The sequence below is a fragment of the Pezoporus wallicus genome, unplaced genomic scaffold (genome assembly GCF_028554395.1).
Source record: "Pezoporus wallicus isolate ANWC-B61680 ecotype Strahan unplaced genomic scaffold, APGP_CSIRO_Pwel_v1 contig_7505, whole genome shotgun sequence".
Taxonomy (NCBI): Eukaryota; Metazoa; Chordata; class Aves; order Psittaciformes; family Psittacidae; genus Pezoporus; species Pezoporus wallicus.
The window spans coordinates 3,889,492-3,915,514 of NW_026638908.1; the positions used below are offsets into that span (position 1 = coordinate 3,889,492).

The following is a 26,023-nucleotide window of genomic DNA, read 5'->3' on the forward strand; positions in this document are numbered from 1 at the left end:
ATGCTGGGTTACGACAGTAAGGGTATCACCAGCCGAGATAAAGATGTCATTGTCTCACTCTACTCAGCATTTGTCAGCCCATGCCTGAAATCCTGTGTTCAGTTTTTGTTCCCGCTATACAAAAAAAAAAGAAGTGGACAGGCTGGAGAGGGTCCAGAAAAGTGTCACAAAGATGATCAGAGGACTGGGAAACTTGCAATGTGAGGAAAAGCTGAGAGAACTGTTTCTGTTCTGCCTTGAGAAAAGGCAGCTCAGAGAAGACCTCACCACCATGCTCCAGTATTTAAAAGGTGGCTACAAAGATGGGGACTCCTGTTTTACAAGGAGTCACATGGAAAAACGCGAGGAGTAATGGGCACAAGTTACACTGGGGCACATTCCAACTGGGCACAAGAGGAAAATTTCTGACAATGAGAACAATCAGCTATTAGAATAATCTACCCAGGGAAGTGGTGGACACCCTAGTGTTGGACACTTTCAAGATTCAGCTGGACAGGGTGCTGGGACATCTAGTCTAGGTCATACTTTGCCTAGAAAGGTTGGACCAAATGGTCCCTTCCAAACTGATATTCTCTGATTCACTGAAAGAGTTTTGGTTTTGTTTGTTTTTTTCCCTTTCACATTCTGGACATAATAAACCTTTATTAATAAATAAATAAATCCATCCATCCATCCATTAGAAAAGGCATCACAGAATACATATTTAGTAAGCAACAGCCGATGTCAGCATACCAGTGATGGTGTAACTCGGTATCTTAACAGAATTGGGTCTGATGCACTGAACAGTGGAAGATTTTACATCTTGCAACCAAGCCAGAAGGCCTGCAGATGAACAGAGGAAGTCCCACTCCCCAGGGATGGATCACTGCCCGGCAGCAGCTAAAGTCCGGTGCTCAGCGTGACGGCACAAATGAGGAGTCTTAAACCATTTGTAGCCAAATTCTATTTTAGGAGCAGAGCCAGAGGTAAGGAGCTTTCTCTGAGAGCAAACTGTTGAGAAAAGGAAATAAAAAAATTGTCACCAAAGTGAGTTCTAGTGTCCTTGATTTTTTTTTTTTTTTTATTTTTTTTGTAATTAAAATGCCATTTGGACAACATCTCATTCTGGAAAAAGCCTTTGTTTTCAGTCCCTTGTTGATGTTAATGCTCACTCCCCCCCCCAAGCAGCTCTGTCCTGTTTCAGACCACTGTCAGGGAGATGAAGACACATCAATAGAAATGACCTAGAGTGTGATACTGGGGTTAGAGTCTGGCTGTAGCCCCCTTGCCTTCTTCCTACTCAAAGAGAGCAGCGTGGTGTCAAGCAGTGCTTCTTGCCCTGGATGCACAGCTGGGAGGGGTAGGAAGAGTCAGCACATCAGGGCTAGGCTGCTGAGCATCATACATCATAAGCAGCACCCCAGATACTACTGTTGGTTGCTAGTCATGCTGGTAACCCACACACTTTAGAGTCATTGTAGTTCAGAGTGCTGTCAGCAGAGCTACTAGAAGGAAGCCTGCAACTCACATAAATAGCTCCCAGCACTCACCGAAAAACTGCTATAAAGATTATAGGCAGCTTAAAGGCATAGGCACAGCTGATAGAGCTACTGAAATCTTGAGGGAGTTATCCCCTGGAGGAAAGGACTTGGAAAAAACTTGTTAGCCTTCATAGTCTTCATTCTCCCTGACAATACTGCACACTGTGTAATAGTGGCTTCAGAATGCATCATTTGGCATTATTAGCAATGAATTACATAAAACCCAAGGTTAAATAGTGGTTAGAGTTAGAGAAGCCTCCTGCTAACCTCAACAAATGGCTTTTTCTCACTTCACTTCTCCATGAACAGCACTGTAGCTGGGGACTTTTGCCTTCCCTTATTGTTCTTGGAGATGGAAAGCGTGCAGGTGGGCACACATGGATGCTAGTACTTTGAGAAATGGTGCTGGGACCTTTCTAACATAAGCAAGCAGAGCATGCTCTGAGCCAGAAAGAACCTGCAGTCTGACCCACGAGTCAGGGAAGGCCGTGCCAAAGCTTTGTTATGACTCTGGAAGGTGATTCCTGTTCTGTGCTCTGAGGATGGAAATCTGTTTCAGGCCCATTCAATGTCCCCATGCCTGGTAACAGGAATAGATTGCTGGAATACTTACTGTTGGGGGAAGTGTAATGCTTGCAAATGCTCCCTTTAGTATCATGAACCCTGATTTCAGCTTTTTCATATTATCTATATGCTATAGGGTAGCAAAAGCCCCTTATGTTCTACCTACACTTGCTTCTTGCAGACAAGGCATTTGAAAACACGTGTAATACAGCTTGGTAGAGCACATCTCTATTTTCTGCCAAGTCTAGCTAGCATATCTGTTGCATCCTGAGCTCTAGCATGACAGTGAAGACCTGAGTAGCTCAAGCGGCAGACACCGTATGTAGGACTCCTTCAAAATTCTGACATATGTGATGTCTTCCCTTAAAGGTACCTTTGTAGAGATTTCACATTGCTATCACCACACCCTGTTCCTCAAGACACTTTCCTTGTTGTCCTGTAAAGGAAATGTCCTATTTAACCCAACACACCTATCTAAGGTGCAGTCTGAGATCTGCAGTGGAAACACTGCACAGCTGCTGTGTTGCTGCTGTTCAAGGGAAGACCAAAGTTCATGGGAAAAATAAGGAAATTAAGAAAACAAACTCAATTTTAAAAAACAATATGGCTTTAATAATCCCCTTTCAATGTATCTTCAATACATGGTATGTTCAACCCTTTTGAAAACAATAAATACATGCAAAATGTTCAAGCCAAATGAACTTTCCTAACCAGCTGAGTGCTGACAGTCATTGCGCAGAGAAAGCTATGCGTCTTTCTTCTAGGGAGAGACTTGCTGCATTGGCAGCCAAATTGCAGGAATTTTAACCTTATTGTGCACACCGTCACATTCAGAACAGTATTTGCAACAACTGATGTATGAGCAGCATTCATCATAGAAATAAATGTGCATAAACCTCCATTCTTCCAATCATCTACAGAACTTACATAATTACTCAAGTGTGTAAGTTGCACACTAGCCATTCAAATGACTTTAAAAATGGCGTCACAGATACATAGTGTATATATATATAATCTACACATCACAATGATTTAATTGCCTGTGTCCATTGTTGAAATGTGATTCATAGCTATTTAAAAAAAAAATGAGTAGAAAAAACATATAGATAAAGGTTACAATATATAAATAGAAATGATAGAAAAATAGATATGCTGTACATAACAATAATACAATATGCCTGTATAACACCAAACCTACTGAACTTTATTATGGCCTGCACAACATCCAGTTATTCCAAATCTAAACAGAAGCATGGACGAAACTCAAGGGATTTAGTATTTTTTCCCAGGAACATGGCACAGAGGTTAATATAGCAAAGTTTCTATGGTCTGGCTTTATAAACACGGAAAAATATTTTTCACGGTCCTGGATTGACAACATAGCTCCACTGTTTAGGGCTTGAAAAAGCTCTAAATTCCTTTTGTCCTGTCAGAAAAGTTCCTCCTCTTCGGAACGTTCCTTTCTGTTCCTCTCATACAGAAGGCACACCGTAGCTGCACTGGTGGAGCAGAAACTCATCCAGCACAGCTCATGTCAGTTCATTCTTGTGCTATTTCTGCTTACTGGAATGGTGCATTGTCGTTTTCTTGTTGAAAATCAGATTTTTAAAATACGTATGAAAAAGTTGTAATTCCAAGGATGTGCTCATGCTGATCCTTGTCATTACATTATTTATGCTACTGAAAGGAAACAAGTAGTGTTTATAAATTTTGACATCACATACTGACATTAGATCCTCAGCTCAGGGGACAAACATAGTGGGTTGTCTCTCCTCATGATCAGAGGAGGTGCATGAGGTGAATCAATGTATTTCTTTGAGTATGAGGAAAAAAGTAGATGAACATACGGGTAACTACAGAACTCCAGAGAAGTTCTTAGATTTTTAGATAGGCCAGTCTCTGGTCGGTTATCATCCTGGTAAATACAAGGAACTTTGAGAGTTACTGCAGCACTCATCTGGAATAAGACGTGCAATTTTGGGGAGAAAAAAAAAGGATTCACTGATACCAGGTGAAAAGGGTTACTTTGGGATATTCAGGAGAATGGAAAGCCTATCTTAAAGGTGGAGACTAAAGGACTGGGCTTGTTTACTGGAGCAAACAAAGGCTGGAAGAGGGTTCTGTTTGATCTGTAAGACAGAGTGAGGTGAGAAGAGCTCTTTAAACAATTGGGCATCAGAGATGCCAAAAAATTGGGGTAAACCCATATCATCCCACCTACATGCCTGTGAGAAATCATAATTTCCTGATGCTTCTGCCCCACTCAGGGAAGTGAGATTGCGAAAGAGGTTCCTGCAGGCCTACGTGAGCAGCCAGGGTAAAAAAAGGGAGCTGCTGAAGGGGACTGCACCTCATGATGCCCACAAGGCAAGGCAAGCCACAAGGCTGGACTGTGTGAGCCAGGAAAACCTTTCAAACCTGGTAATGGATAACTGCTTAAGTACCAGGGGAGGAGGCATTTTGTGTGGCCTGATTTCCTTGGGTATGGCAAAAGGAAAGAGACCTGAAAGAGAAATGGCTCCCTAAAATGGCTTTTCATCTTCAAGTACTATAACGCTGACCCGTCATATGCTGGAGAGTCTTTTCCTGGCCATAGTCCTTACAGTATTTTTAGGAAGAGCCTTCCCTTTTATTAGTGTCTGCCCAGGCACTTGGAAATGGCCATTTCCATTCACAGAATTTTGCTGAGATTTACATGAGTCTGAGACAGTACCTCGGGAGCTGGAAGACTTTGAATCCAAAGAAATCTGACTAACAGCAACACTGCTTGCACTCTTGGAGGAATATGTGTAAATCATTTTGAGAAAGGCAGATTTTGTGTTTGTTTCTTGCTTGTAAATGATGATATAGCACTTTGGAAGAAAAGTGCAGCAGAGAATTCCATAATTGGATATTAAAACAACGATGATTTCCACTGCTGGCAGATATTTGCCAAATGTAGTTGCATAGACAGGGATAAAGACAATCCATGCTATAAAGTAAATTAGCATGCCAAAGGTGATAAATTTAGCTTCATTGTAGTTCTCTGGCAACTTCCTACCTTTAAAGGCAAATATGAAGCAAATGAAGGCTAGGGCAGCGATGTAGCCCAACATAATCCCAAAAGCCAAAACAGAGCCCTCATTGCACTCCAGAATTATTGCTCTTGAGATTGAGAAATTCTGCTTTACAAAAGGTGTCCTAAATATCAGCCAGAAGGTGCAAATGACAACTTGAATTCCAGTGCAGGTGACCACAATGGGAACAGGTTTATACATACATTTCAGGAAATTCTGCAGCTTGGGATCAAAGCTGAAGGCTAGTAAAATTTTTAGTGACTTGATTAAAATGCATGAAATGCAGAGTGTAAAACTTATGCCAAAGAAGGCTTGCCTAGTTTTACACTTGAATTCTGTGGGTTCATCTATGAAGAAGGTGGTGCTTAAAAAAATTAAGAAGTGGCTGAAGAGAATAATGTAGCAGACAGTTAGACCTCCAGATGCTTTTACAACTGGCGTGTTCAAGTTCTTAGTGAATATTACACTAATTGACAAAACCAACACAACCCCAAAAGCAGAGAGGAGGAGGAGGAAAATAGCAAACCAGTCAGTCCATGCGAGGAAATGGATCGTCTTGCTGTAGCATGTACTACTGTTGATGGGAGCCCAGTAGGTTTTGTTGTCACATTGGTAGCAGTAATCCATATCTGAAAGCAGAAAGAAGGAAAATAACTTAGAAACCAAATGTAAATAAACCCCACAGTGAAATCTCGAGGCTTGAGATACATTAGATACAGGAGCAATGTGGGAAGGGATGCTAAGGGGAATACACAGGGCTGATTGCTTCCGACTGCTGATGTCGCTGTCCAGGCGGCGGAGCTGCAGGACTGCAGTGTCAGGGGTGGCAGTGGTGGCAGCAGTGGCAGCAGGGGCAGCAGCAGGAGCAATGGATGAATACCTGCCAGCTGGGAGCAGGGGCTGCCTGTAGCCAGGGGCAAGAAGGGGACAGGGAGAATGACCAGGGTCCTGAAACTGCCTTGGAAATCGCTGACAGGCAATGAGTGACCTGGCCAGAGATCAGGAGAAGCAAACTTTAAGTAACACCTGAATAATGACTTGAGAGTAAATCAGTTCTCCTGCAAAAATATGAACGATGCTTCTTTCATTTACCTATTTTGACAAGAAAAAACCCTGCTTTCTGTTTAAAGACAGCTTTTGAAATAAAACAGCAAGAACAAACACTGCTTTAGATTATGCTTTGACATGTTAGGTTTGCTTTAAAATTCCTGTCCCCTGATACGGAGAAATTTCACAATTGTTTGAATTAAAAATTAATTTCCTTCTGCTCTCAGGGTATTAAAGTACATCGCACCACAATTTTCTTAATTCCATCTCTCTCTTCCATATTTAATTTTCCTCTTGTTTTTTTTTTCTCAAACCTATAAATGAGCTAGTGGTAAAATACACATCAGTTTTGACAATACAAAATATTACTGTACAGTTATATCCAACTTTGCAGTACTCCCTGGTAAGACAAAAGAACCCTAACTGGTAAGCAAAATGCATCACCCTTGAACTTTCTAGACTTATGTAATGGTTTGGGTTGGAAAGGACCTTAAAGATCATCCAGTTCCACCCCCCCACCATGGGCAGGGACACCTTCCAATAGACCAGGTTGCTTCAAGCCCTGTCCAACACAGCCTTGAACACTGCGAGGGATGAGGCACCCACAACTTAATGTCTCACCATCACCATAAATAAATTCTTCCTTATTTAGCTGGGTGTACTGCAGAAAGATGGAAACGAGTCTTTCTCTCTGATGAATCAGCCAGGCTTTCCATCCTAACAAAGGATAATGCTAGTCAGCTGGACAATCTAATTGGTTATAGTTTGGTCTTCTAAAAAGCATTTAAACAGAGTTTTATAGGCTGAACACTCACATTTGGGAAACTGAGCATAAACAAATATTTTAATCCTACTCCAAAATTATACCCAAGGTTGCCAAGGCACATTATACCCAAACAAAACCATTGTATTGATGTCTAAATAAGCCTTTATTTGGATCACCATTCCTTACCTGTTTGATTGCTGTAATGGTTTTCTGGGCAGTAAACACACTCATAGCAGCATGTGTGTGGACTTCCTGTAACCTTTTTCATCTGCCCTGGTGTGCAGTGCTGGGAGCATGTTGATTGAACCTTCTGCAGTGTGCAGAGAACAGCAACACATCAGCTCAGGCTTAACTAACTACTAAGAAACATTAAAATAAGCCTCTGGGAATTCTGCAATTTGCACTCTGTATTTGTATCTAACATATTGTGAGAGAATACAAAAATAATGCTGGAGAAAGGCATTGTAGGTTCCATGTTTCTTGCATTTTTTCTGCACAGTCAGAAGTGGCAGGATGGGGCATTACCTACCTAGCAATTTTACTTTTTGGCAGTGAATGTCAATCAGTGGAATTGTCTGTACCTTTAAATCCAGATCAAGGTGTCTCATCCAGCTTTGAACCTAGAACTTAGTTCTCCTGGGGATCAGCTCTAAAGAAATCCCAACTGATGAGGGATTTGAGTGGACTGCTTCCTAAGTGAAATCCTGAAACCCTGCTCAGCTGCTCTGAGCCATGTGAGGTATCTGGGCTCAGGAGAAACACCTGTGTGTGTGCCCTGCACCGCAGATCTAATGTTCCTGAACCTCAGCAGCTCAACCCTGAGTCATGAAGCACCACTCCAGGATGTGTGATCAGGGCCTTCTCTCAGGTCTCAGTTCAAGTCCTCCTTCCAAAGACCATTTTCGTAAAATGGAGCAACAGTCCTGAGGGACACGGGAATAGCATCCTTAGGACAGACATAAGTTCTCCTCTTGGGAAACCTCCTACAAACATTCTGGAGAAGTAACTTGGTCTCAAATCACTGAGCCTGCTTACAGGAAAACATGCTTCTCAGTGTGCATGAAAGTGCATGAAAGGTCAAATATACCCTTGAGAGGACTCTTTGGTCTAAAAGGAGAACATGAAATCACAAGAGAGATTTCTAGCTGACACATACTTCAGTTGTAAATACTGGGGGGAGAAGAAAACATATGAAACAAATTTCACATGTCAAACTTCACATCAGAAGTTACCTTTAAATCCAGAAATGCCTTTTTTTTCTCTTCATCCTCAAAGATAAAGTCGCCTTTCCCTGGGTCATATTCTGCCATAGTGGTGATTTTCATGTGGCCATCAATTTCTTTCCAAAGAAATACATCATAACTGGTGCTCATGTCTCCGTTGGAGTCAAACTTGATTTCTTTATCATCATAAATGACTGTAACATTTTTCAGTTCTTCAAGGAGCTGAACATAAGCATAAGGAATGATAACATACGTCAGTATCATGTCAGTGGGATAAACTTAGTAGTTTAACACCTTTATGAGAATGTCAGGTTGAAAAGAAATGTTGATTCTTAGCAGTAAAAGCAATCTTAAAAATAAACCCAGTTTTTTAAAACTGTTTAATTTGGTGTTAGACATGGAATTAGACAATCCTGTTGACCTCAAGAATCTATCAATTAAAATGAATCATCATTTCTTAACGCTATGCGGTGTGTACAAATATTCATGTTAGCATTTTTTTCCAGCCTTGGAAATTTTGGTGTGATAATGGGAAAGAAAAGATTTTTGTTTGCTTGCAAGTACTAATGGTCTTTTGGAACTCCTCTTCTTGTAAGGAACAATTGTGAGCAATGATCCTGTTGTTACTTTACTGTCACCACAATTGGTACGGGTAACATTTGCTCTCCCAGCGTGTCTGGAAATACCTAACATTGTTTTCAGCTGTGACTCTGACTGATGTTGTGTATTGCAAGGTGAGACTTGGAACCGTTCAATAAACAGTATGTGCCAGCTTGCTCAGATGAAGTGATCAATGGCACAATAGGAATAAACAGCAAGGGAATATTTGATAGATTATAGGAAATATCAAAACCAATTCCATTCAATAGGGGTACATTTCTGTCTCCCTCATCACAAACAGCCAGATCAAAAGGACAGATTAAGGCCCATAACTCACTCCCAGTTCATAGGGAGATCACAGAAGGGCTTTCATCAGCTACTGTGGCTCTGAACTGAAGCAAAGACTTTATCCTTTTGCAGGTCTAGTGATTTTTGGCAACAAAGATTAATTAACAAGAAAAAACCCCAAGGTTCTGGTGAAAGAATGAATTTAAATTGCTTTGAAAAGGAAGCTCTTAGATAGATCCATTTGTGATATCTGTATCATTTAACGAACATATATGTACAGACACATCTGGTGTATATAACACACCATTTTTTCATGTATAACATCTCTTTTTTTTTTTTTAATTCATGTACTCTCACTGCATCTGTACCAATTTTTGAAGAACCACAGTGTACTTCTAACCAATATTGCATTTGAGCTGGATGTGGCATAGTTGTGTGGGACTGAATAGGATTTTTTTTTATGCATATACTCAGGCTAGTCATTTAGTTTTTCTCTTCTCCACTTTTCCACTTTCTACAACAATATGGGAACAACAGAGTTTTTGCAATACATCTTGAGCTTCAGACAGAAGGGGCTAATTAATTAGCAACATTTTAATGTAACTGATGGTTATTCTTGCAAAGTCTGTGGCACCAATGAATTTCATTTTTCTGTATGTGGAGATGTGTGATATGGATTAGTTGCATCTTAAACTCTATGCATATATATCCATTTACTAGAGGATTTCATTTTAACATAGAGAAAATGTATTATGAAGCCAGCACAGGGAGAATAACTACCTCAGTGTTCTTCATGAGTTCTTAGCCTTTTAAGAGGAATTTTAATTTGGGTGATTTGGGATTTAACTCAGCAATGGTGTACATGCAGCTCTGTAAAGCTGCATCCCCTGCAGAGCAGTCTTGAATTTGTCCCATTTTCATTTACAAATTCATGTAATAGTCTGACTTTTTTTAATTTTGTAATTATTATTTCAAATCCCCTGTCTTGGTCTGACCTGCCCTGACCTAGGATAAGAGGTCAGAGCAAGTCAGTGTTTCAGTGGTTGTTTGACTTTTAAATTAACTTTTGTTTAATCCTCTGAGTAAAAGTGTGCAAAAGTGAATACTTGTGAGCAGGTTCTTGGGTAAAAGGTCAGGCCAGGTTTACTTGTCTGATTTTCCTCTTCTTTTCCCACCCAATTGAGTTTGATAACAAGTACCTCACCTATCTTAAAGATTTTGTCTAATTTTCTTACCAGTCACCGGTATAAACTAAGATCAGACAGAGAAATAGTCTGTTGCATTTTCACTTAGAAGTAAAGATTCATTATGGAGGAAATAGCCTGAATTCAAGAGAGAGTGGGGTAGACAAGAGGGGCAGAGAGAGATGGGGCGAGGATTGAGAGTGGGGAAAATTGAAATTCTTTGGTGAATGCTCCTATCCTGCAATATCCCCATATCCTGAGAGCACTCATTGCTGTGTATTGCAGTGGTTTGTGGACCAAACATCTGCTGAGATACTGGATGCAGTGCAGCCAGTTTAGCTTTCTGGACCAGGGCTGGTTTCAATTTTGTTTTCCACAGAGCACTTAATTGACAAAAATGGCTCTTGGATAAAGTGCTGCTTTGTTTTGGTTGGAATTTTCCAAGTTTTTGGACAAAAATACACACAAAGGATTTGATTTTCTGTCACTTCATCCACTCCTGTCTTGGAAAAAAGGAAGCTGAGGGAAAAAATAGACAGGTAAATACATGTGTGTTGTAGATCACAAGGGAGCCATTGGGCATTATCTGATTCCTGGGCAGGAGCTTGCCAGGATCCAAAATCTTGTCCTTCCTTTTCCACTGGATGTGTGGCACGGGGTTCCCTTCTGCCTGGCACTGGAACATGGCTGTGTGCCCCTTGGTAGACTGTCATGGGCTCTGGCTCTAGCTTGAAGGTGACATTGTAAATCACAAGGACCGACCACTAGTAGTTGAATACCTGACAGGTCAACTGTAAATTGACTATACATTTTATTCTATCTCACATGAGTAGCTAGCAAGACATTCCAGCAAGGATCCTACAGACTGGAACCTTCATCCAAGCTGTGTGCTCTTTGAAGGTGGCAGGGAAAATGTTAGGGTAGCTAGTGAAGCCCAGCAAGTAAAAATCCCTTCTAATGCTTGTGGAGTCATGCATTCACAGCCACTGCTGTGGTGCCTATGAAGGAGGAGATGGTGAGCACGCAGTTACTCATTATCAGTTAGCTATCTGTATGTGAAATGCATTAATTGTTCTCTATCTACAGCAGAACACAGCCATGGCTTAGCACCAGGAGCCTCTGCAGCTACATGGGCCAAAAGGGAGACAAATCTGGAATCTAGTTCTTGTCTCTGCAGCAGTTAGATACTGCTGCTCTAGCACAAAGTCTTTGATTTCAGTTAGTGAAGGAAAGCAGAAACAAGAATAAAAAGTGATTTAGTAAGAGGACCAAGCTAGTAAATCTGCGAATGTGGGAGCAAAAATGAGATGAAAGTTATGCAAAGAGAAAGAGACCTGAAAGAATTAACATCATACCTCCCAGGGAGTGAAGGCAGAGGGATCCTTGCAGTTTCTGGTTTTGCATAGCCCTTTAATGGCGTAAGCAATGGTATAGACTGCAATTACAGTACTATGGATAAATCCTGGTTCAATGTTAGCATTCAAAAAATCATCTTTCCAGATCTGATGTTTGTTCTCAACATTTTGCAGTAGATCATCCTGGGACTGGCTTGAAATGCATGCTTGAAAATCATAATATTCCAGGTGTGCACAGACTGACAAAAGCATAATATATTCACGTAAAAACTTGTTGTTGTCAGTGGGCATTTCATGAAGGTTTCTTAGAAAGTCTTGAAAAGCAGAGATGTCTCTGCTTTTAAATCCAAATCCCACAATGGTTCCCAGCTGTCTGATATTGGGAATTGTACTGATTTTGACTGCAGATGACCAGTTATCACTTGCAATCCAGATTTTATTTACGTTCCTCTCAATTGCCTTCTTAAATAGTTTGAGCACGTGGAACTGTCTCATAAAGACAACAATAACATTTACTCTGGTTTCCTTGACAATCTTGTCAACTGCATGATCAACTTTGGTGTGAAAGGTATTGTCAGAGAGGTAGGCAGGCAGCATTTCTTTAAAAGCTATGCAAACATTGTTTGCCATGGCCTGGACTCCAAAGCTCTCCACAGCGAACCGCCCATTGTCATCATCAGTGGCTATTACTCCAATCCAATTCCACCCCGACTCACAGATCAAGTGGGCCATTGCTCTTGTCTGATGAAAATCACTGGGGATAGTCCTGAAGAAAGAAGGAAACCGGATTTTGTCACTGAGGATTTCAGCTGATGATGCAGGACTGACCTAGGAAGAGTGAACAATTCAGTTATGGAGGTGGTCTCCTTCAATGGACAGCACAAGATCTGAGGCTGCCACAATTCCTCTTTCATCCAGCCTGACCTAGGCTCCCTACTCCTGTGAGTGAGCATCAGTAAGGTGCATCCAAATGGAACAGGTTCCCTCCCCCTGCTCTTAGGATGCAGACTCATGTCCACTACCACTTCCACTATTTTTATTCTCATCCACATAATTCAGTGAAGGCAGAAAATAACACTTTTCAAAATGGGTATGACAATTATGCTGGTATAATGGTTTTGTTCTACTCTGTTCAGATACCATCAACCTGCTATTCAAAACAATATTTAAAACACTGGAAGCATTAACTATTATTTGAGCACTTACACATGCACACACACATATATATATATGTTTTGTCCCCAAGATTTAATTATAATATTTTAAAAGGATCATTAACTCTGTTAGAATCTCCCAGAAAACAAACAGTAACCAATACCGCAGAATACTAGAACATTTTTAGATAAACAGTTTGCTGCCTTTTTTCTTGTGAATGTAGCTAGAAAAATGTAAATGGAACATTGTTATTTAAATCTTTCTAGGTTTAATTCTTTTCTATTTGTTTGCAGGAGGTTTTTTCTCTTACACTTTCCTACATTGCTTGACAGTTCTTTAAATATATGCTTTCCAAAATGACAGTGACCCATCTGGAGGGATGTACTAAATCTCACTGGTGTCAGAAGATTACAGATGACATTGGTGAGAAACCTCTGTGGGTCACCTTTTTCATTTCTGCATTCCCAAGCAGATTTGTTTCATCACTTGCCTCTATATGATGTTCAAGTGTGGCATTTTAGTTTTCATACTTACAGCTACTTACTTCCTACCTCTGCAGAGGAAAAGATTCAGTTAGAAGTTACGTATGGTCAACGTTTCATGTCTTTTCCATGTGTTTGGTTACCATGTACTTTGCAGTGAGGTAATTTATCTCAAATTGCCCAGCCTAACGTGGAACAGAGGATGGTGTGGAAGTCCATCTCTTTTTCCCTTGTTCATTCTGGCCTGGACTGCAACTGGTTTACAGTAGTGAAAGTAGAAATGTAAGCACCAGCCTGAGTGCAAGTGTGGGGCCACTAGTCCTAGAGAGGTCAGAAATAGGGAAGGATGTTTTGTGAAGAACTAGTGTGGATTTGGAGGGTTGTGTTCTTTGTCTTCTACAACTGTTTGAAGAGTAACAGGAGTAAAACTGTTTAAGAGCAATATTCCTCACTTCCCTGCCCACAGTTATGACAGACTCCAATGTCTAATCTCTCTCAGGCAGGAGAGAATTTCCAGCTTATTGGCCCACCCCACACTTGAGACTGGGTATTGTCATATTCACCACCAGTCAGTCTAGACATGGTGGGTGTAACTTTGCTGCCTGAGCAAAATCCTTGAGTGTCACCCAAGGCACACTGGAGTCATTCACACATTGTCATTCAGGACTGACTAATGGCACTGCCAGGCTAGTATGAGCCCAGAATCATCCTGAAATAGCACTTGGAGGCATGTGCCTTGGTCATATAAAATATCCCTTACTGCCTCTGCTTTGTCAAGTGAACCAAGCCCTTCATTTGGAGCTGAATCCCACCCCTCCTGATGTCCTTAGCCAAATCCTGCTCTATAGCAGGTGTGGCTTTTGCAATCCCTGTAATCAGAGCCAAACCTTTATTCTAAACGTGGTAAATGTGGCCCTCTGATCAAACCAAAATAAATGCCTCAAACCTACCTGTGGGATTAGTTGCAAAGCCAACAGCCTTGAAACTGCCATCGACACCTCTGAGTAGGTGGCTCCAGTGACAGCCTTAATTCTTGGGATGTAGTCTGAGTAGTTACACTTGAACTCCACAACATCATCAGAAGAATTGAATTTAGACAGAAACCTCAGAGCAGATGCCATGGCTTTTGTAACTTCTGCACATGTGTCATAGATTTCATAGCCCAGAGTAACTCCGGGGAGCAGCGTTGAGTTGTTGATAATTTCTATAGCATGTATCATTGCAAGTGTCTGAAGAAAAATTTGAATTTCAAAGCTGTCAGGAAACACAGAAGTTTCATTTTAGAAAAACATTGCTGGGAACAAGGCTGAAGCAAAGTCCATTTTGAATATATTCCTTAGAATTTGACAACTACTGAAAAGAAGTGATAGAATGTTTTGTGTGATTTGCATGGGTTTTAGTGTAACAAAGATTAGAAACTGCGTATTTTTGCCTCGCCTAAATGGGAGATTAAGGAAAATAAACACAAAATATACCTGACCAAAAGTGGTTTTTGGGGAAAAACCCAAAACAAACCAAACAATAACCACCAATAACCAGGTACTAAAAATAAAATTTCATGTTACATGAAAATTTGCAAGTGATATATTCAGGAAGAATCTGTCAAAGTCAGTGAAGCTATTGCAATTTACTTCTTCTGCCCAGGAAGTTTATATAAAAATTTACTTTTTTATTTAAATAAAAGCATGAAATAAAGAAAAGACCAAATATGTCAGAAGAGAAGAAAATATTTCAGAGATTGAGGTCTTCTACTGCTTGCACTGATTTTCCCAAAATCCTCTCTAAACCTGATGAAGTTAGTACAGCTATTCCCCTTATCTCCAGTAGATACTATGAGATGCTTAATCAGCATTGTGCTAGCACAGAGTGTCAGCAGTATGAGCTACCCTCCTCTCAGGCAAGCTTCTCTGAAGTTTACAAATCTTGCCAACTAAATTTAATTTCAGATGGACCCAAGGCACTTTATGACTCCATAGAAGAATAATGGAATACTGACAACATTTTGAACTTCATCACCATTTTGAAATAAATCCACGTGGATACCTGCATGTCTGGCTGATTATTAGATTCAGATGTGGGATTAAGTTGCATGCAAAATTCAAAGAAAATTTGAGGATTTGCACCTGTATCAAAATTAAAGAAAATGCATTTTTGGAATTCCTCGGTTTAGGAAAGCTTTGTTTTACGCTTAAAGTGAAATTTTCCCACCATGCTTCCTTTGCATTGTTTCCAGAATAATTTGTTTCAAGCACAGTAGGATTTGGAGCCCATGAAATAAATATTCTGATGTACAGTCTGAACCTGAATGCAGATGTGACATGTTGTGTTTTACATAGTCTAACGTAATGCCACGATTATAATATTAAGTGTAATAATTACAGTAATTATAACAGTAATTACGATCTAGCCAGCAAGGTACCATCATAGATTACAGCTGAGCTGCCCTGTGAAGTGAGTGTATTACTTTAGTGTGTGCTTAGGTAAGCTTGAGCACTCTTGTCTGTGTTCAAATCATGTAGGTACAACTTCATAACAAATAATGAACAACTGCACAGTAGAGTACTTTAGATATGATTCAGAAACCTCCAGGGCTATTTGCTTTTTTTTATATGAAGATTGAAACAGGATCCAGTGCTTATTTCCTTCCTGAGGCATCCACAATATTTTTCATTGCAACTTTGCCACGCTTTGTTATCGTGTATTATTTAACACTATTTATGTGATGTCCAAGGTCGTCTTACAGACTGAGAAGTGCAAGAGAACCAGATTTTTCTGATCTTAATGTAAGGGGTACATGCCCAATATCAGTGATCTCTTCTTTGTTATACATGTAATTTCAAGTATTACTCACCCAGCGCAATTCTGAATGACTGGCTTGATGGGATGTTCTTCTGGATGCATCATTTCACTATGAACTGCAAACAAACCTCCAATAACAATGTCCCCCGGAGAACTGGCTCCCACAAAGTCATCAGTATTCCGGCAAGAGAAAGCGGTATCAGTGCCGATCATAAAGAAGGGGATCAAAAATCTAACAAATGCCATGTTTCTGTTTCACTTGCTCTCTATCAGCTTCAAGTCTATTAAGTTAACTGCAGGGCCAACAAGGGCTCCTATGTCACCTATAAAAAAAAGAAAAAAAACAGCAAAGGAAAAAGGCTGCGCTTGAAAGTTAGCCACACCTCTTGAGGTGCTTGTATTTGCTTCACTGGCTGAGGCTATTTTGCTGAAGGTACTGAAGCAATGCTGTCACATAGCATGTGAGGTTGCAGGAAGTGTTGGACATAAAATCTTTTCTGCTGTGTTCAGAGTTTATTATACCTAAAACACATGGCAAATATTTCGGTATAAATTTGGGTTTGTCTTGAATTCCTTCCAATTGAGTGTAGGTGTGAAGAAGCAATCATGTACTGATTGACCAACTGGAACTGATATTGCTGTAACTGTATTTTAAGGTCTGGTCCAAAGAATACTGAGAAAAGATCCCCCTGCCACACAGTGCTATAGAACAGACTCTGGTCAAAAAAAAAACCTGCAACCCCAAACTATCAAAAGACTGCTTTTTTTCTCAAAAAAGCCCTTACCATTTTCTTGTAAGCTTTAGAATTTTTGTATAAAAACGGTTTGTATAAGCTGATATTCATGGTTCTGATGCATACAGAGCTCCTAGGGAGTTCAGTGGACTTTGGATCAGGTTCTGTATTTACAAGCTAGGCCAAGTCTGTTAGTTTGGTAAACACAGAACAGTGGGAAAACATAATATTATCCCTAGTTTTTTGACTCTCTTCCCCCTTTGACATGTGTAGCAGCTCCTTGGCTGTAGGAGAACCAAGATGCAGCTGTTCTTGATGCCACCATTCCCCTCAAATATGCAGGAATCAGATGCTGTACCAAAAGGGGACTAGGGGAAAAGAGAAACAGAGTCTGGACTCTCAGCTTTCATAAGCTCCAACATATACACCAAAATGAGCCTTTGTAGGACAGAAACATGATGATGCTACTGAAAAATCCCAATTCATGTAAAAGACACAGATCTGACAATAATCCCTTTCTGTTCTTGACATTGGCTTATTTCTCTGTTTTCCTATAATGGTTTCTTCAGATTTTGTGTCTTTTGATAGTAAGCCAAAACACTCTCCAAACAGTGGGGTCCGTTGTAGTGTTTATTGTCTATGATTATATTATTAAAAAATATTATAAAAAGTATTAAATAAAGTATTAAAAGTAAAAGTATTAAATAAAGTATTATAAAAAAGCTGGAGCTTACCCTGGAATAAAAATTTGTTTCCTGGCAAGCAAAAGAGAGAAATGGGATGTCTGTTACATATTCTTTCTAATGAGCATAATGCATTCCATATAAATTATTGGAATTATTGTATTTTGCTTTTTTTTTCTTTTCTTTCTCACAAGTCTCTTTGTGGTTAGAGTTTCCATTTACAACATTTCTTGCAAATGCAAATGTAACAGATGTATTACTTGCAAATGCAAATGCTAATTCCTAGTGAAGTTACTATTCAGCCTCTTCTTTCTTACAACAGATCGTGTTTCTTTCATCTGCCTTCTTTCTTTCCGTGTGGCATTTTCACTCCTGGGTCAGGGCATATATTAAACAGCTGCCTGCACTCTCTTTAAGGTATCTGATCCCATGCACAGAATAAATACCAATTTATTCTGTTTCTGCAGTGACTTGCAAAAATTCCAGTTATTCCAGAGGTTTTCCTTTTGACTTATAACAGCATATCTGCTGTCAGATTCTGGCCCTAAGCTGTGAGACATTCATTTGCCAATATTAATGTACTCACTCCTTACCACCCATGTAGTGCACCCTAAAGCCTAGCTCCACATACCCTGGGTGTTTCCTTTACCCTGACTCTGCCTATAACTTTATGTATAAAACTTGTGTATAGTTAGATGTAGTTAAAGCGTAAGACTGGAGCTTAAGCAAGCCACAGAAAATATTCAACCGTGTGCCTTTAATATGTAACTTGTAACACTAAGTATTGTATTAAGTATTGCATTAAGGACCTGATGGAAATGCAGTACTGATAAGCTGAAACTTCAAATTTGTTTTAATTTATTATTAGAAACAGAAAAGAAACTTTACTCTGGCCAGTCTCTGAAAAGCTATTAATTTCTATAGAAGAGGATTTTACCTACAAAACCCCAAATCCTTACTTGGTCACTTTGCAAAGTGGAAGTTGACAAAATAAACATCACATTTAATTGGTGCATAATTTAATGTTATTTATAGAAACACCACAAAATGAGGTGTGCTTCACATTCAACTGCATAGTTTATGTCACAATGTAAAGTATTTTCACAGGGAAGGGTTTTTATTGCTGTTGTTTGTTTTCAAGACCTATATCTCATGATTGCTGATAGTGATAAGTACTTAGACGCCTTACTGAGATAGCTCAGCATAAGCTAGTACTGGAGAATTAACTGGAAGTGTTTGAAAATATCCTTTTTCACTGACATTTAAATACCAGCAGATACAAGTGTGTGGTAAATTCTTTGCTTAAAATTTAGTGATGTATTATTATAACATTGCTAGACTTTCACAGTTGTCTGCAGAGGAGTTTTTCCTGGCAGATAGAATCAAGAATCACATTCAGGGGAATTCTAGGAAACAGCCATTAACAGACTGTGCAAAGGCAGAAAACAGGACCTACCAAACCTGGAACTATTCTGAGAGCTAAAATGAATTCCAAGAGGCCTTGGAGGATCTTGTGGGAGACAAAGATACTCTGTTAGTATCTCTGTATGCTCCAAAGTTGCCTGCTGCTGTGCCAATATGGCTATTTCTTCCACATAGGCTTCAGCTTCCTTTTGAGAAGGACAAGAATAGGTGGGTTCTGAAAGACAGCCTTGTCAAGCTAAACCTGTAGGTGACTTCTTGTATATTTTTTGCTACAGTGTCATACCTATTGAAAGGATCCACAATCCAAAATGTGCAAGAGAAGCCAGGGGAACTTGAGTATGCAATCAGCGGTGTGTACTCTGAGAGTAGTGGATAACAGTGAATGGACCACCGGCCTCTCCCAGGCTTACATCCTCTAGACCTGGACAGTTAATTGCTTTTGTGCAGAAGGAAGTTTTGCAACTGTCAGTAACTTGGTTGAGCAAAGAAAGACTGTACTGTGCAGGAAACGAACATGAAGATTTTGGCTGAATGTCTTTGTTTTAGCAGTTGTTTTTCATGGAGAAGTTAAGGGCTTAGATTCCTAGAGGAACACCTTTTCTCTGAAGCCCATCCAGTCAGATCACTTTCTATCTTATACCAACCAGCATACAGCAATCCTGTTTCCAAACCAACATACAGCAAACAGAAGAATTAAGGAGAGAAAAAGGAAATTTGGATATTATCACCATTATTCAAAAGAGTGGGATAACTCCTTCTCACTCAGACAGGACCCATCCTGACACTAAGGAGATTGTCCTATTTGGAGAACCCAGCAGAATTCAGATAAAAGCTGTCATTTACAGGAAAGCTGATCCTCGTGTAAGTTTAGAGTGACTACCCCTTCTCTGATTGCTCCTGATGAAGACATGAGTCCAAAGAAAGGAAGATGAGCCAGAATTTTGAACTAAGTGGTTTGCTTCAAATTCTACCACTGATTTCTTGTGCCTGATATGCACATGACTTTCCAGCCCTAGTCAGGTGCTTGCAGCCAGGTTTCTGAAGGGCTCAACTTTTCAAATTAAGTAGTTTCAAAATGCCTTGAAACTCCAGACTTAACCTTCCTCTGGTTCATTCCATATCTGTGAAATAGAACAATAATGCCTTTCCATTCAGATCATAAATTCTTTAGAATAATTATTGTCCTTCATTTATGATAGTCCCCCAGATTCTATAGAGTATTTTGATACAAGTAATAAATAACATAAGAACCTGGCAAGAGAAAACAAGTTAAACTAATCCAAGTCCAAATGAAAATCAGTGCTGCAATAAAGGAACATACCTTGCATGAAGTGTCCATTCAAAAAAGTATTACTTTTTGCATAACTGTAATTGAGCCTGGCAATACTGTAAGTGCTGTGGTTGCAGAAGCTCAGTAGAAATGCCTGTGTCTGCTGCCATGTTGCTTCAACTCCAGAACCAATATGGTATCCTATTGCTTTGGCCAGCATTTTGGCCAGAACACTTTAAAACCCAGAAATACCAAGGAAAATGTGTGGAACTAAAAATACCCTTTGGTTGCAATTGGAAGCAACCATTGTTGCCATCAGGGAAGCCATTACAAATGAGTACACTGACACCTACCCGGCCAGGAAGAAAGAATTGTTCCTTGTGAAATCATTTGAATTACCATGCAATCAGTTTATGGAGCCATTTTCTTTCAGTATGATAGGCTACATTTATACTAATAAAGACTATACTAAATAGTATTGAGGTCAAATCATCAAGAAGAGTAAATATTGGTTAGGACTGCCATCTTTCTAGACCAACAAAACCACTGTATTTAACCCAAGAATTCTGACTTAGTTTCTTATAAAGAATTTTAAACAATGGAGTAAAAAAAAAAGGCAACAAAAAAAGTGATGTGTATTTCATTACTTAATTTTAATTATCTTTAAAAAAAAAATTCATTTCCTGGGACTCTATGTAGCTTATTATTAAATATTAAAATTAAAGAATGGGCTGGAAAATATCCATTATTTTGATTTGTGGTCTGTTATAAAAAAACTTAAAAATTAAAATCACATCAATGGTGAAATGGATTTTGGATGGAAACCAAGCAGTCACATTTATTCCTAAGAAATTAACTCCTCAGTTTTCAAGTTCACTGGGTTCGTCCTCTAGAGGGTGTCAGCCGAGCTGCATGACAGGGAAGACGACCCCTGTTTTTCTTTATCGGGTCACAATACTATAATGTGCTGCTGATGTACTCTGAAAGCTGCGTTTTCTCTGATGCAAATAGCTTTGCTGGAGTACTTCTGGTGGAAAACTAAGGTGCTGGAACACCAGCCTAGAGGACAGTTGTGACAGTGCTTTCAGCCTCCTTCCTGGGCCGTCCTGGTTTAACGCTTAAATACATTTAAAATTGACTCTAATTTGGACTCTAGGACATCAGGTCTAAAATTATTTTTTCTTTTTTTTTTTGTTGTTCGTTTGTTTTTGGGTTTTTTTTGAATTGATTCAAGGTTGTCATTGTCACCCTTATTCTGGAATTTTTTATTTATTTTGGTTTTCTATTTAGATCTTAAAAGGTCTCAGCTCACCTTACAAGGTTTAACTGATTGTGTTATAAAAGTAAACATACGTCGCAAAGAGAGTACAGGCAGAACAGGTGACACTCATAAAAATTCCTTTCAGATAAGGAAAAGAACCCCAAACAGCAAATCTGCAGGAGTCACTACGGACACTGACTTTAATCTTCAGAGTTAAAGACTGAAAAAAAATAGGTTCACAAACTAAACCTGTTGGGAATATTCCTTGCTAAAAATGTTCACTTTTATAACCCTGCAGAATAGCATATCACTTTACACACTTCCTACAGAATACTGTACACTGTTGGTTAAGGAGAGCTCCCATACATAGAAACACTGCATTACTAACTAATAAGAAAATAGGAAATGAGACTTTTCTTTAAATCATTTCTGCTGTCTGACAAGAATTTGTCTTTGAAGACATTCCACAAGAAATGGATGAGATCATTAATCTGCAGTTACTTCCCCGAGCATTCTCCTTATCCACATCTTCTAGAAATACAGTATGAAACAGTTAACAGTACATAAAACCATGACTGATCTTAAGTTTGGTATTAAATGCCTTTGCCTTTAAAAAATGGAGGGCTGTAGAACAACTATCCTTACCTTCATTAGTTGGAAGAAGAAACAAGTTATGCTAGCAGCTATCCAAAAGATAGTGAGAATTTACAAGAATGAACCAAGGACAGAAAGAAAAAAACATTAGCTATGTGGATTTTCATGTTTTTATTTTATATTTCTCCAGACTAGATTTTCAGGCATTCGATTTCCTGCAGTTTTCAGGTACTTCCATTGTGACCTGTGTTAATGAAATGATTATTGCCACACTGCAAGACAGAAATCTCATGATTTCATAGAAAGGCAAGGAGTCTTTATTTGAAAAAGAAAAAAGACAGTTAGCATTTTCCTAGAGGTATATCTTATTTAAGTATCTATTTTAAAAAGGTTACTTGCTTTCCCAGTGTTTTCTGTTAGAGGGACCTACCTTAAAATGTGAAAGGATAAGCAGAAAGCCGTGTACTACAAGTTGCTCTAAAGTTTCCCTTCCAGAGGGGCAGAGATTAAAAAGGACTTCAGGAGTTTGAGGTTAGTGCATGTATTGTTCTCCCACCTATTTTTTTATTTAAACCAGTACTGTTTCCTTCTTTTCACACAGCAACTTGTTTACATAGATTTCCATCACTCACTGGGTAAGTTCTGTTTTCCTTTTATTCCTAATGATAAGAAAAATGTGAGGCACCTCAGAAAACCAAAATATAAACTTAAAAAATGCCTCTTGATTTTCATCTACCTCAAACACTTTAAAATGCAGATACCACTTTCTCTAAAAAAACAATAAATATTCTTGTTTACATGGATGCAGAATTCTTTAACATACATTTGTCTAAGAAGTTATATGTGAGCAGCAGCTTTTCAGACTCATAGAATGGTTTGGGCTGGAACACACCTTTAAAGATTATGTAGTGTCCTCCCCTGCCATGGCAATGTAACTTCTGCATTGTGTTATTAAGATATAAGTGTTAGTAGAAGAGCAAAAGAAAAGAAATGCAAATAGCTCATCTGCAAGAAATACTAGTTTTGTATATGTATCCAAGTAGCAAGCAAAACCAAACAGCTAGAACAAGGAAGACAATTACAGTATTATTTTGTTATGAGTATGACTATTATATTATAGTACTACTGACACACAATTCAGTGTATGTACGTCAAACAGTTTCTTACCCCATACATCATCTGGCCTTGCACAGATCATACCTTCTGATCACAGACTTATGTTCCATGCTCAGTAGTGGGCTGATTTACAACATAAAGAGCAATAGACAATGAGATGCCAAGTTTGAATGCCGGTAAAAGACTACCTTCTTGTATTTGAATATTCCCAGACTACAATGGCGCCATTATTGTTTCTCACACACAAATTAAACCAAACCCAAATCAACAACAAACAATTCAACTGTAATTGGAAGTGAATATTCTTAAGAGTAATTATTATACATTCTTTATTTTGATACCTAAGTGGCTAGACCCCTGTTAAATGAGGGGCAAAGCACATCCCCTTCCCTACCAGCACTGTCAAGTGCTTTAAGAATTAAATGGACTTGTGGATGACAGAAGTCATTTAACTTCAAAAAAACAGTGCAGTCTCTAAAGGGAAGTAGAATGAAGAGGTGTATGAGTATGTGAACTTGATTTAGTTTTTTTCCTAGCTGCCCAACATGATACTAGATATGACTGAGCCAGACAATGTTGTATCGCCTACCCTGCTGCTATCAACAACAGTAAAACTCCTCTATAATAGGATAAGAAAAAGCAACACTCACCGTGGGCCTGTGCAGCTCTGGACAGCTATCTACACTAAGAAGAATGAAATTCTCTGCAGCAGTTTTGCTTAGAAAATCTCAAATGTTGGTCCTTGGAAGTTGTCCATAGTTATGCTTCTCTTGGCTTGGAGTCACCCTTCATTTTGTGGTACAATAACCACATAGTAATCAGAAAATACAAATTGAAGAGGCATTCCAAATTTAGGTAGGGGATCTATTCAAACAAATATTCAATTAAAAATAATTTTATTCTGTGAGATAAGTAAAGAGGATAGAAGGAAAACATTTTTGGTTCGTGTTCACTAATTGGAAGGTTATGTTTTAGAGGATTTAACACAGATACACCACCACTGGCAATCTCTCTCCTAAACCCTTTTGCACGTAAGTACACAGCTTCATCTACGCTTACAGTACAGATAATATCCTTGTTTGAAGACTAATTTAGGCACAGAATTCTTAAAAGTACTTCGAACTGCCTTTCCAAATCTACTTTAATAGAGGGTTTGAGGAAGTTGCTGCTGTTTCAGTAGACATTAAAGTGCCTGTTGTGACCTATATAAAATATCAGAGAAAAAAATCCTTCTTAAATGAATATCTTAGGGTCAGAATTATTTCATCCCATTGATCCAACAGAAAATGTTTTGAAGAAACACAGTCCCCAGAGTTTCTTATAATTAATTTCATTCCCATTAGAGCTTTCCTGTTCTTACCAGGGCTAGCCCTTATTTGGTCTGTTTTATTTATGTTATTTCCCATTTGTAAACCGTGCATGTCCAAGTGCCTTGTTTTTAATGAAGTGTAGCAGTAACATTTGATTGGAATTTAGATAAACATGCAGATAAATCCATATCTGTTTTCTGCAGGTTTATATGCATGTATATTAAAAATTAAAAATGTAGCTAAAGACAAAAGGCAGATCTTTGCTACCACATCTTATCATTTTTCATCCTAAAATAGAAAGTATTGTGGGATTGACGAAGTTCTTTGTGGGATTCCCCTGACTGCTGAAATAAAGGTATTATGAGCGAATCTTTTGTGAAGTCCATGTAAAGAATAATAGGAATGTTGCATGGAAAAGTCAGAAAAAACCTATACCTATAAAAAAGTAAGTACTTCTTTGTCCTGCACAAGATAATTGTAATGGCCCTTTTTCATAAATATCAGCATATACAATTCATAATTGTAATACTCCCGTAGTTTGTTACTATAAGCATCTATAGGCACTTGTACTATAGGCACTTACACACTAGGCACTGCACATAATAAGAAACAGTTCTTCCCCCAAAAGATTTACAGGCTAACCAAACCCAAGGAACCATTTAACTTTATTTTACAGAGAGAGCATGTGACTTTTCCAAGGGCAAATCAGACATGCTAAAAGGAAGCAGTAAGACCTGTCTCTTCTAGTAGCTTTTAATGAGTACCACTGTAATAACCCATCCATTACTTCAGTATGCCATTAACTCAAGCTCACATTTGTTCAGATTGCAGCGGGATGTACTGCTAAATCCTACACAAATGTTCTGTTCACTTAATCTGTTGATAAGAGACACAGCAAAGACCTTTCTGATGTTTTCAAAACAGTTAGCAGGTTGAACAGGTGGTGCTGAAGGAGTTCTGGGTGAAGGAAGGGACTAGCTGAGGCTGGCTGGGACTGAGGAGACACTCAGCCTCCTTTAGCTTGGTGTGTTGAACAGAGTAGGAAGTGAGCAAGCTTGCTTATTTAAGGTCAGTGATTTGGAAAGCACACTGCCCACCATGAACTTGACAGTTACTGGGCAGATCTACTACCTCAATATCAAGAAACCCTTCTCAACGCAGATCCCCTGTGGCATGTGAGGCTTTACACTGTGCCCTCTCCAAGGAACGGCTGGGTTTCTGTCCACTATGCCAGCGATCCCAAGGATCTTGCCTTTTGCCAGTATTTGTGCTCAAAAGTTCTGAAAACAGCATAGAATCTTAGAATGGTTAGGGTTGGAAGGGAAATGAGCACTCTGTATGTGAAAATAAGAGATCTTTCTCAGTAAGCAGCATCACTCCACAGACACAGACATCAATCAGACTTCATTTTCCTCCTGAGCAGATTCCAGAATCTGTTACTGGCAAGAATATGTGATTTTACTTAGGGCACAATAACACTATGATTGTGTACATGTGGGAAACTGAACTTCTATCTATTATTGACTTAGCAAATAAAAACCTAATCAAGAGCCCATTGAAGTCATTGGGAAGAATACTATTGCCTCTAGAT

General features: G+C 39.1%; 1 protein-coding gene across 1 annotated transcript; it reads right to left on the reverse strand.

Annotated features, from left to right (window-relative positions):
* Window positions 1–3,944: 3,944 nt before the first annotated feature.
* On the reverse strand, window positions 3,945–16,533 carry GPRC6A (G protein-coupled receptor class C group 6 member A). Its single transcript, XM_057413176.1, has 6 exons — window positions 16,092–16,533; window positions 14,191–14,494; window positions 11,604–12,431; window positions 8,186–8,398; window positions 7,140–7,263; window positions 3,945–5,769 (listed from the first exon to the last, which is right to left on the reverse strand). Exons 1-6 carry the CDS (start codon window positions 16,283–16,285, stop codon window positions 4,649–4,651), a joined length of 2,784 nt encoding a protein of 927 aa, XP_057269159.1. The 5' UTR covers window positions 16,286–16,533; the 3' UTR covers window positions 3,945–4,648.
* Between the last annotated feature and the right edge of the window lie 9,490 nt (window positions 16,534–26,023).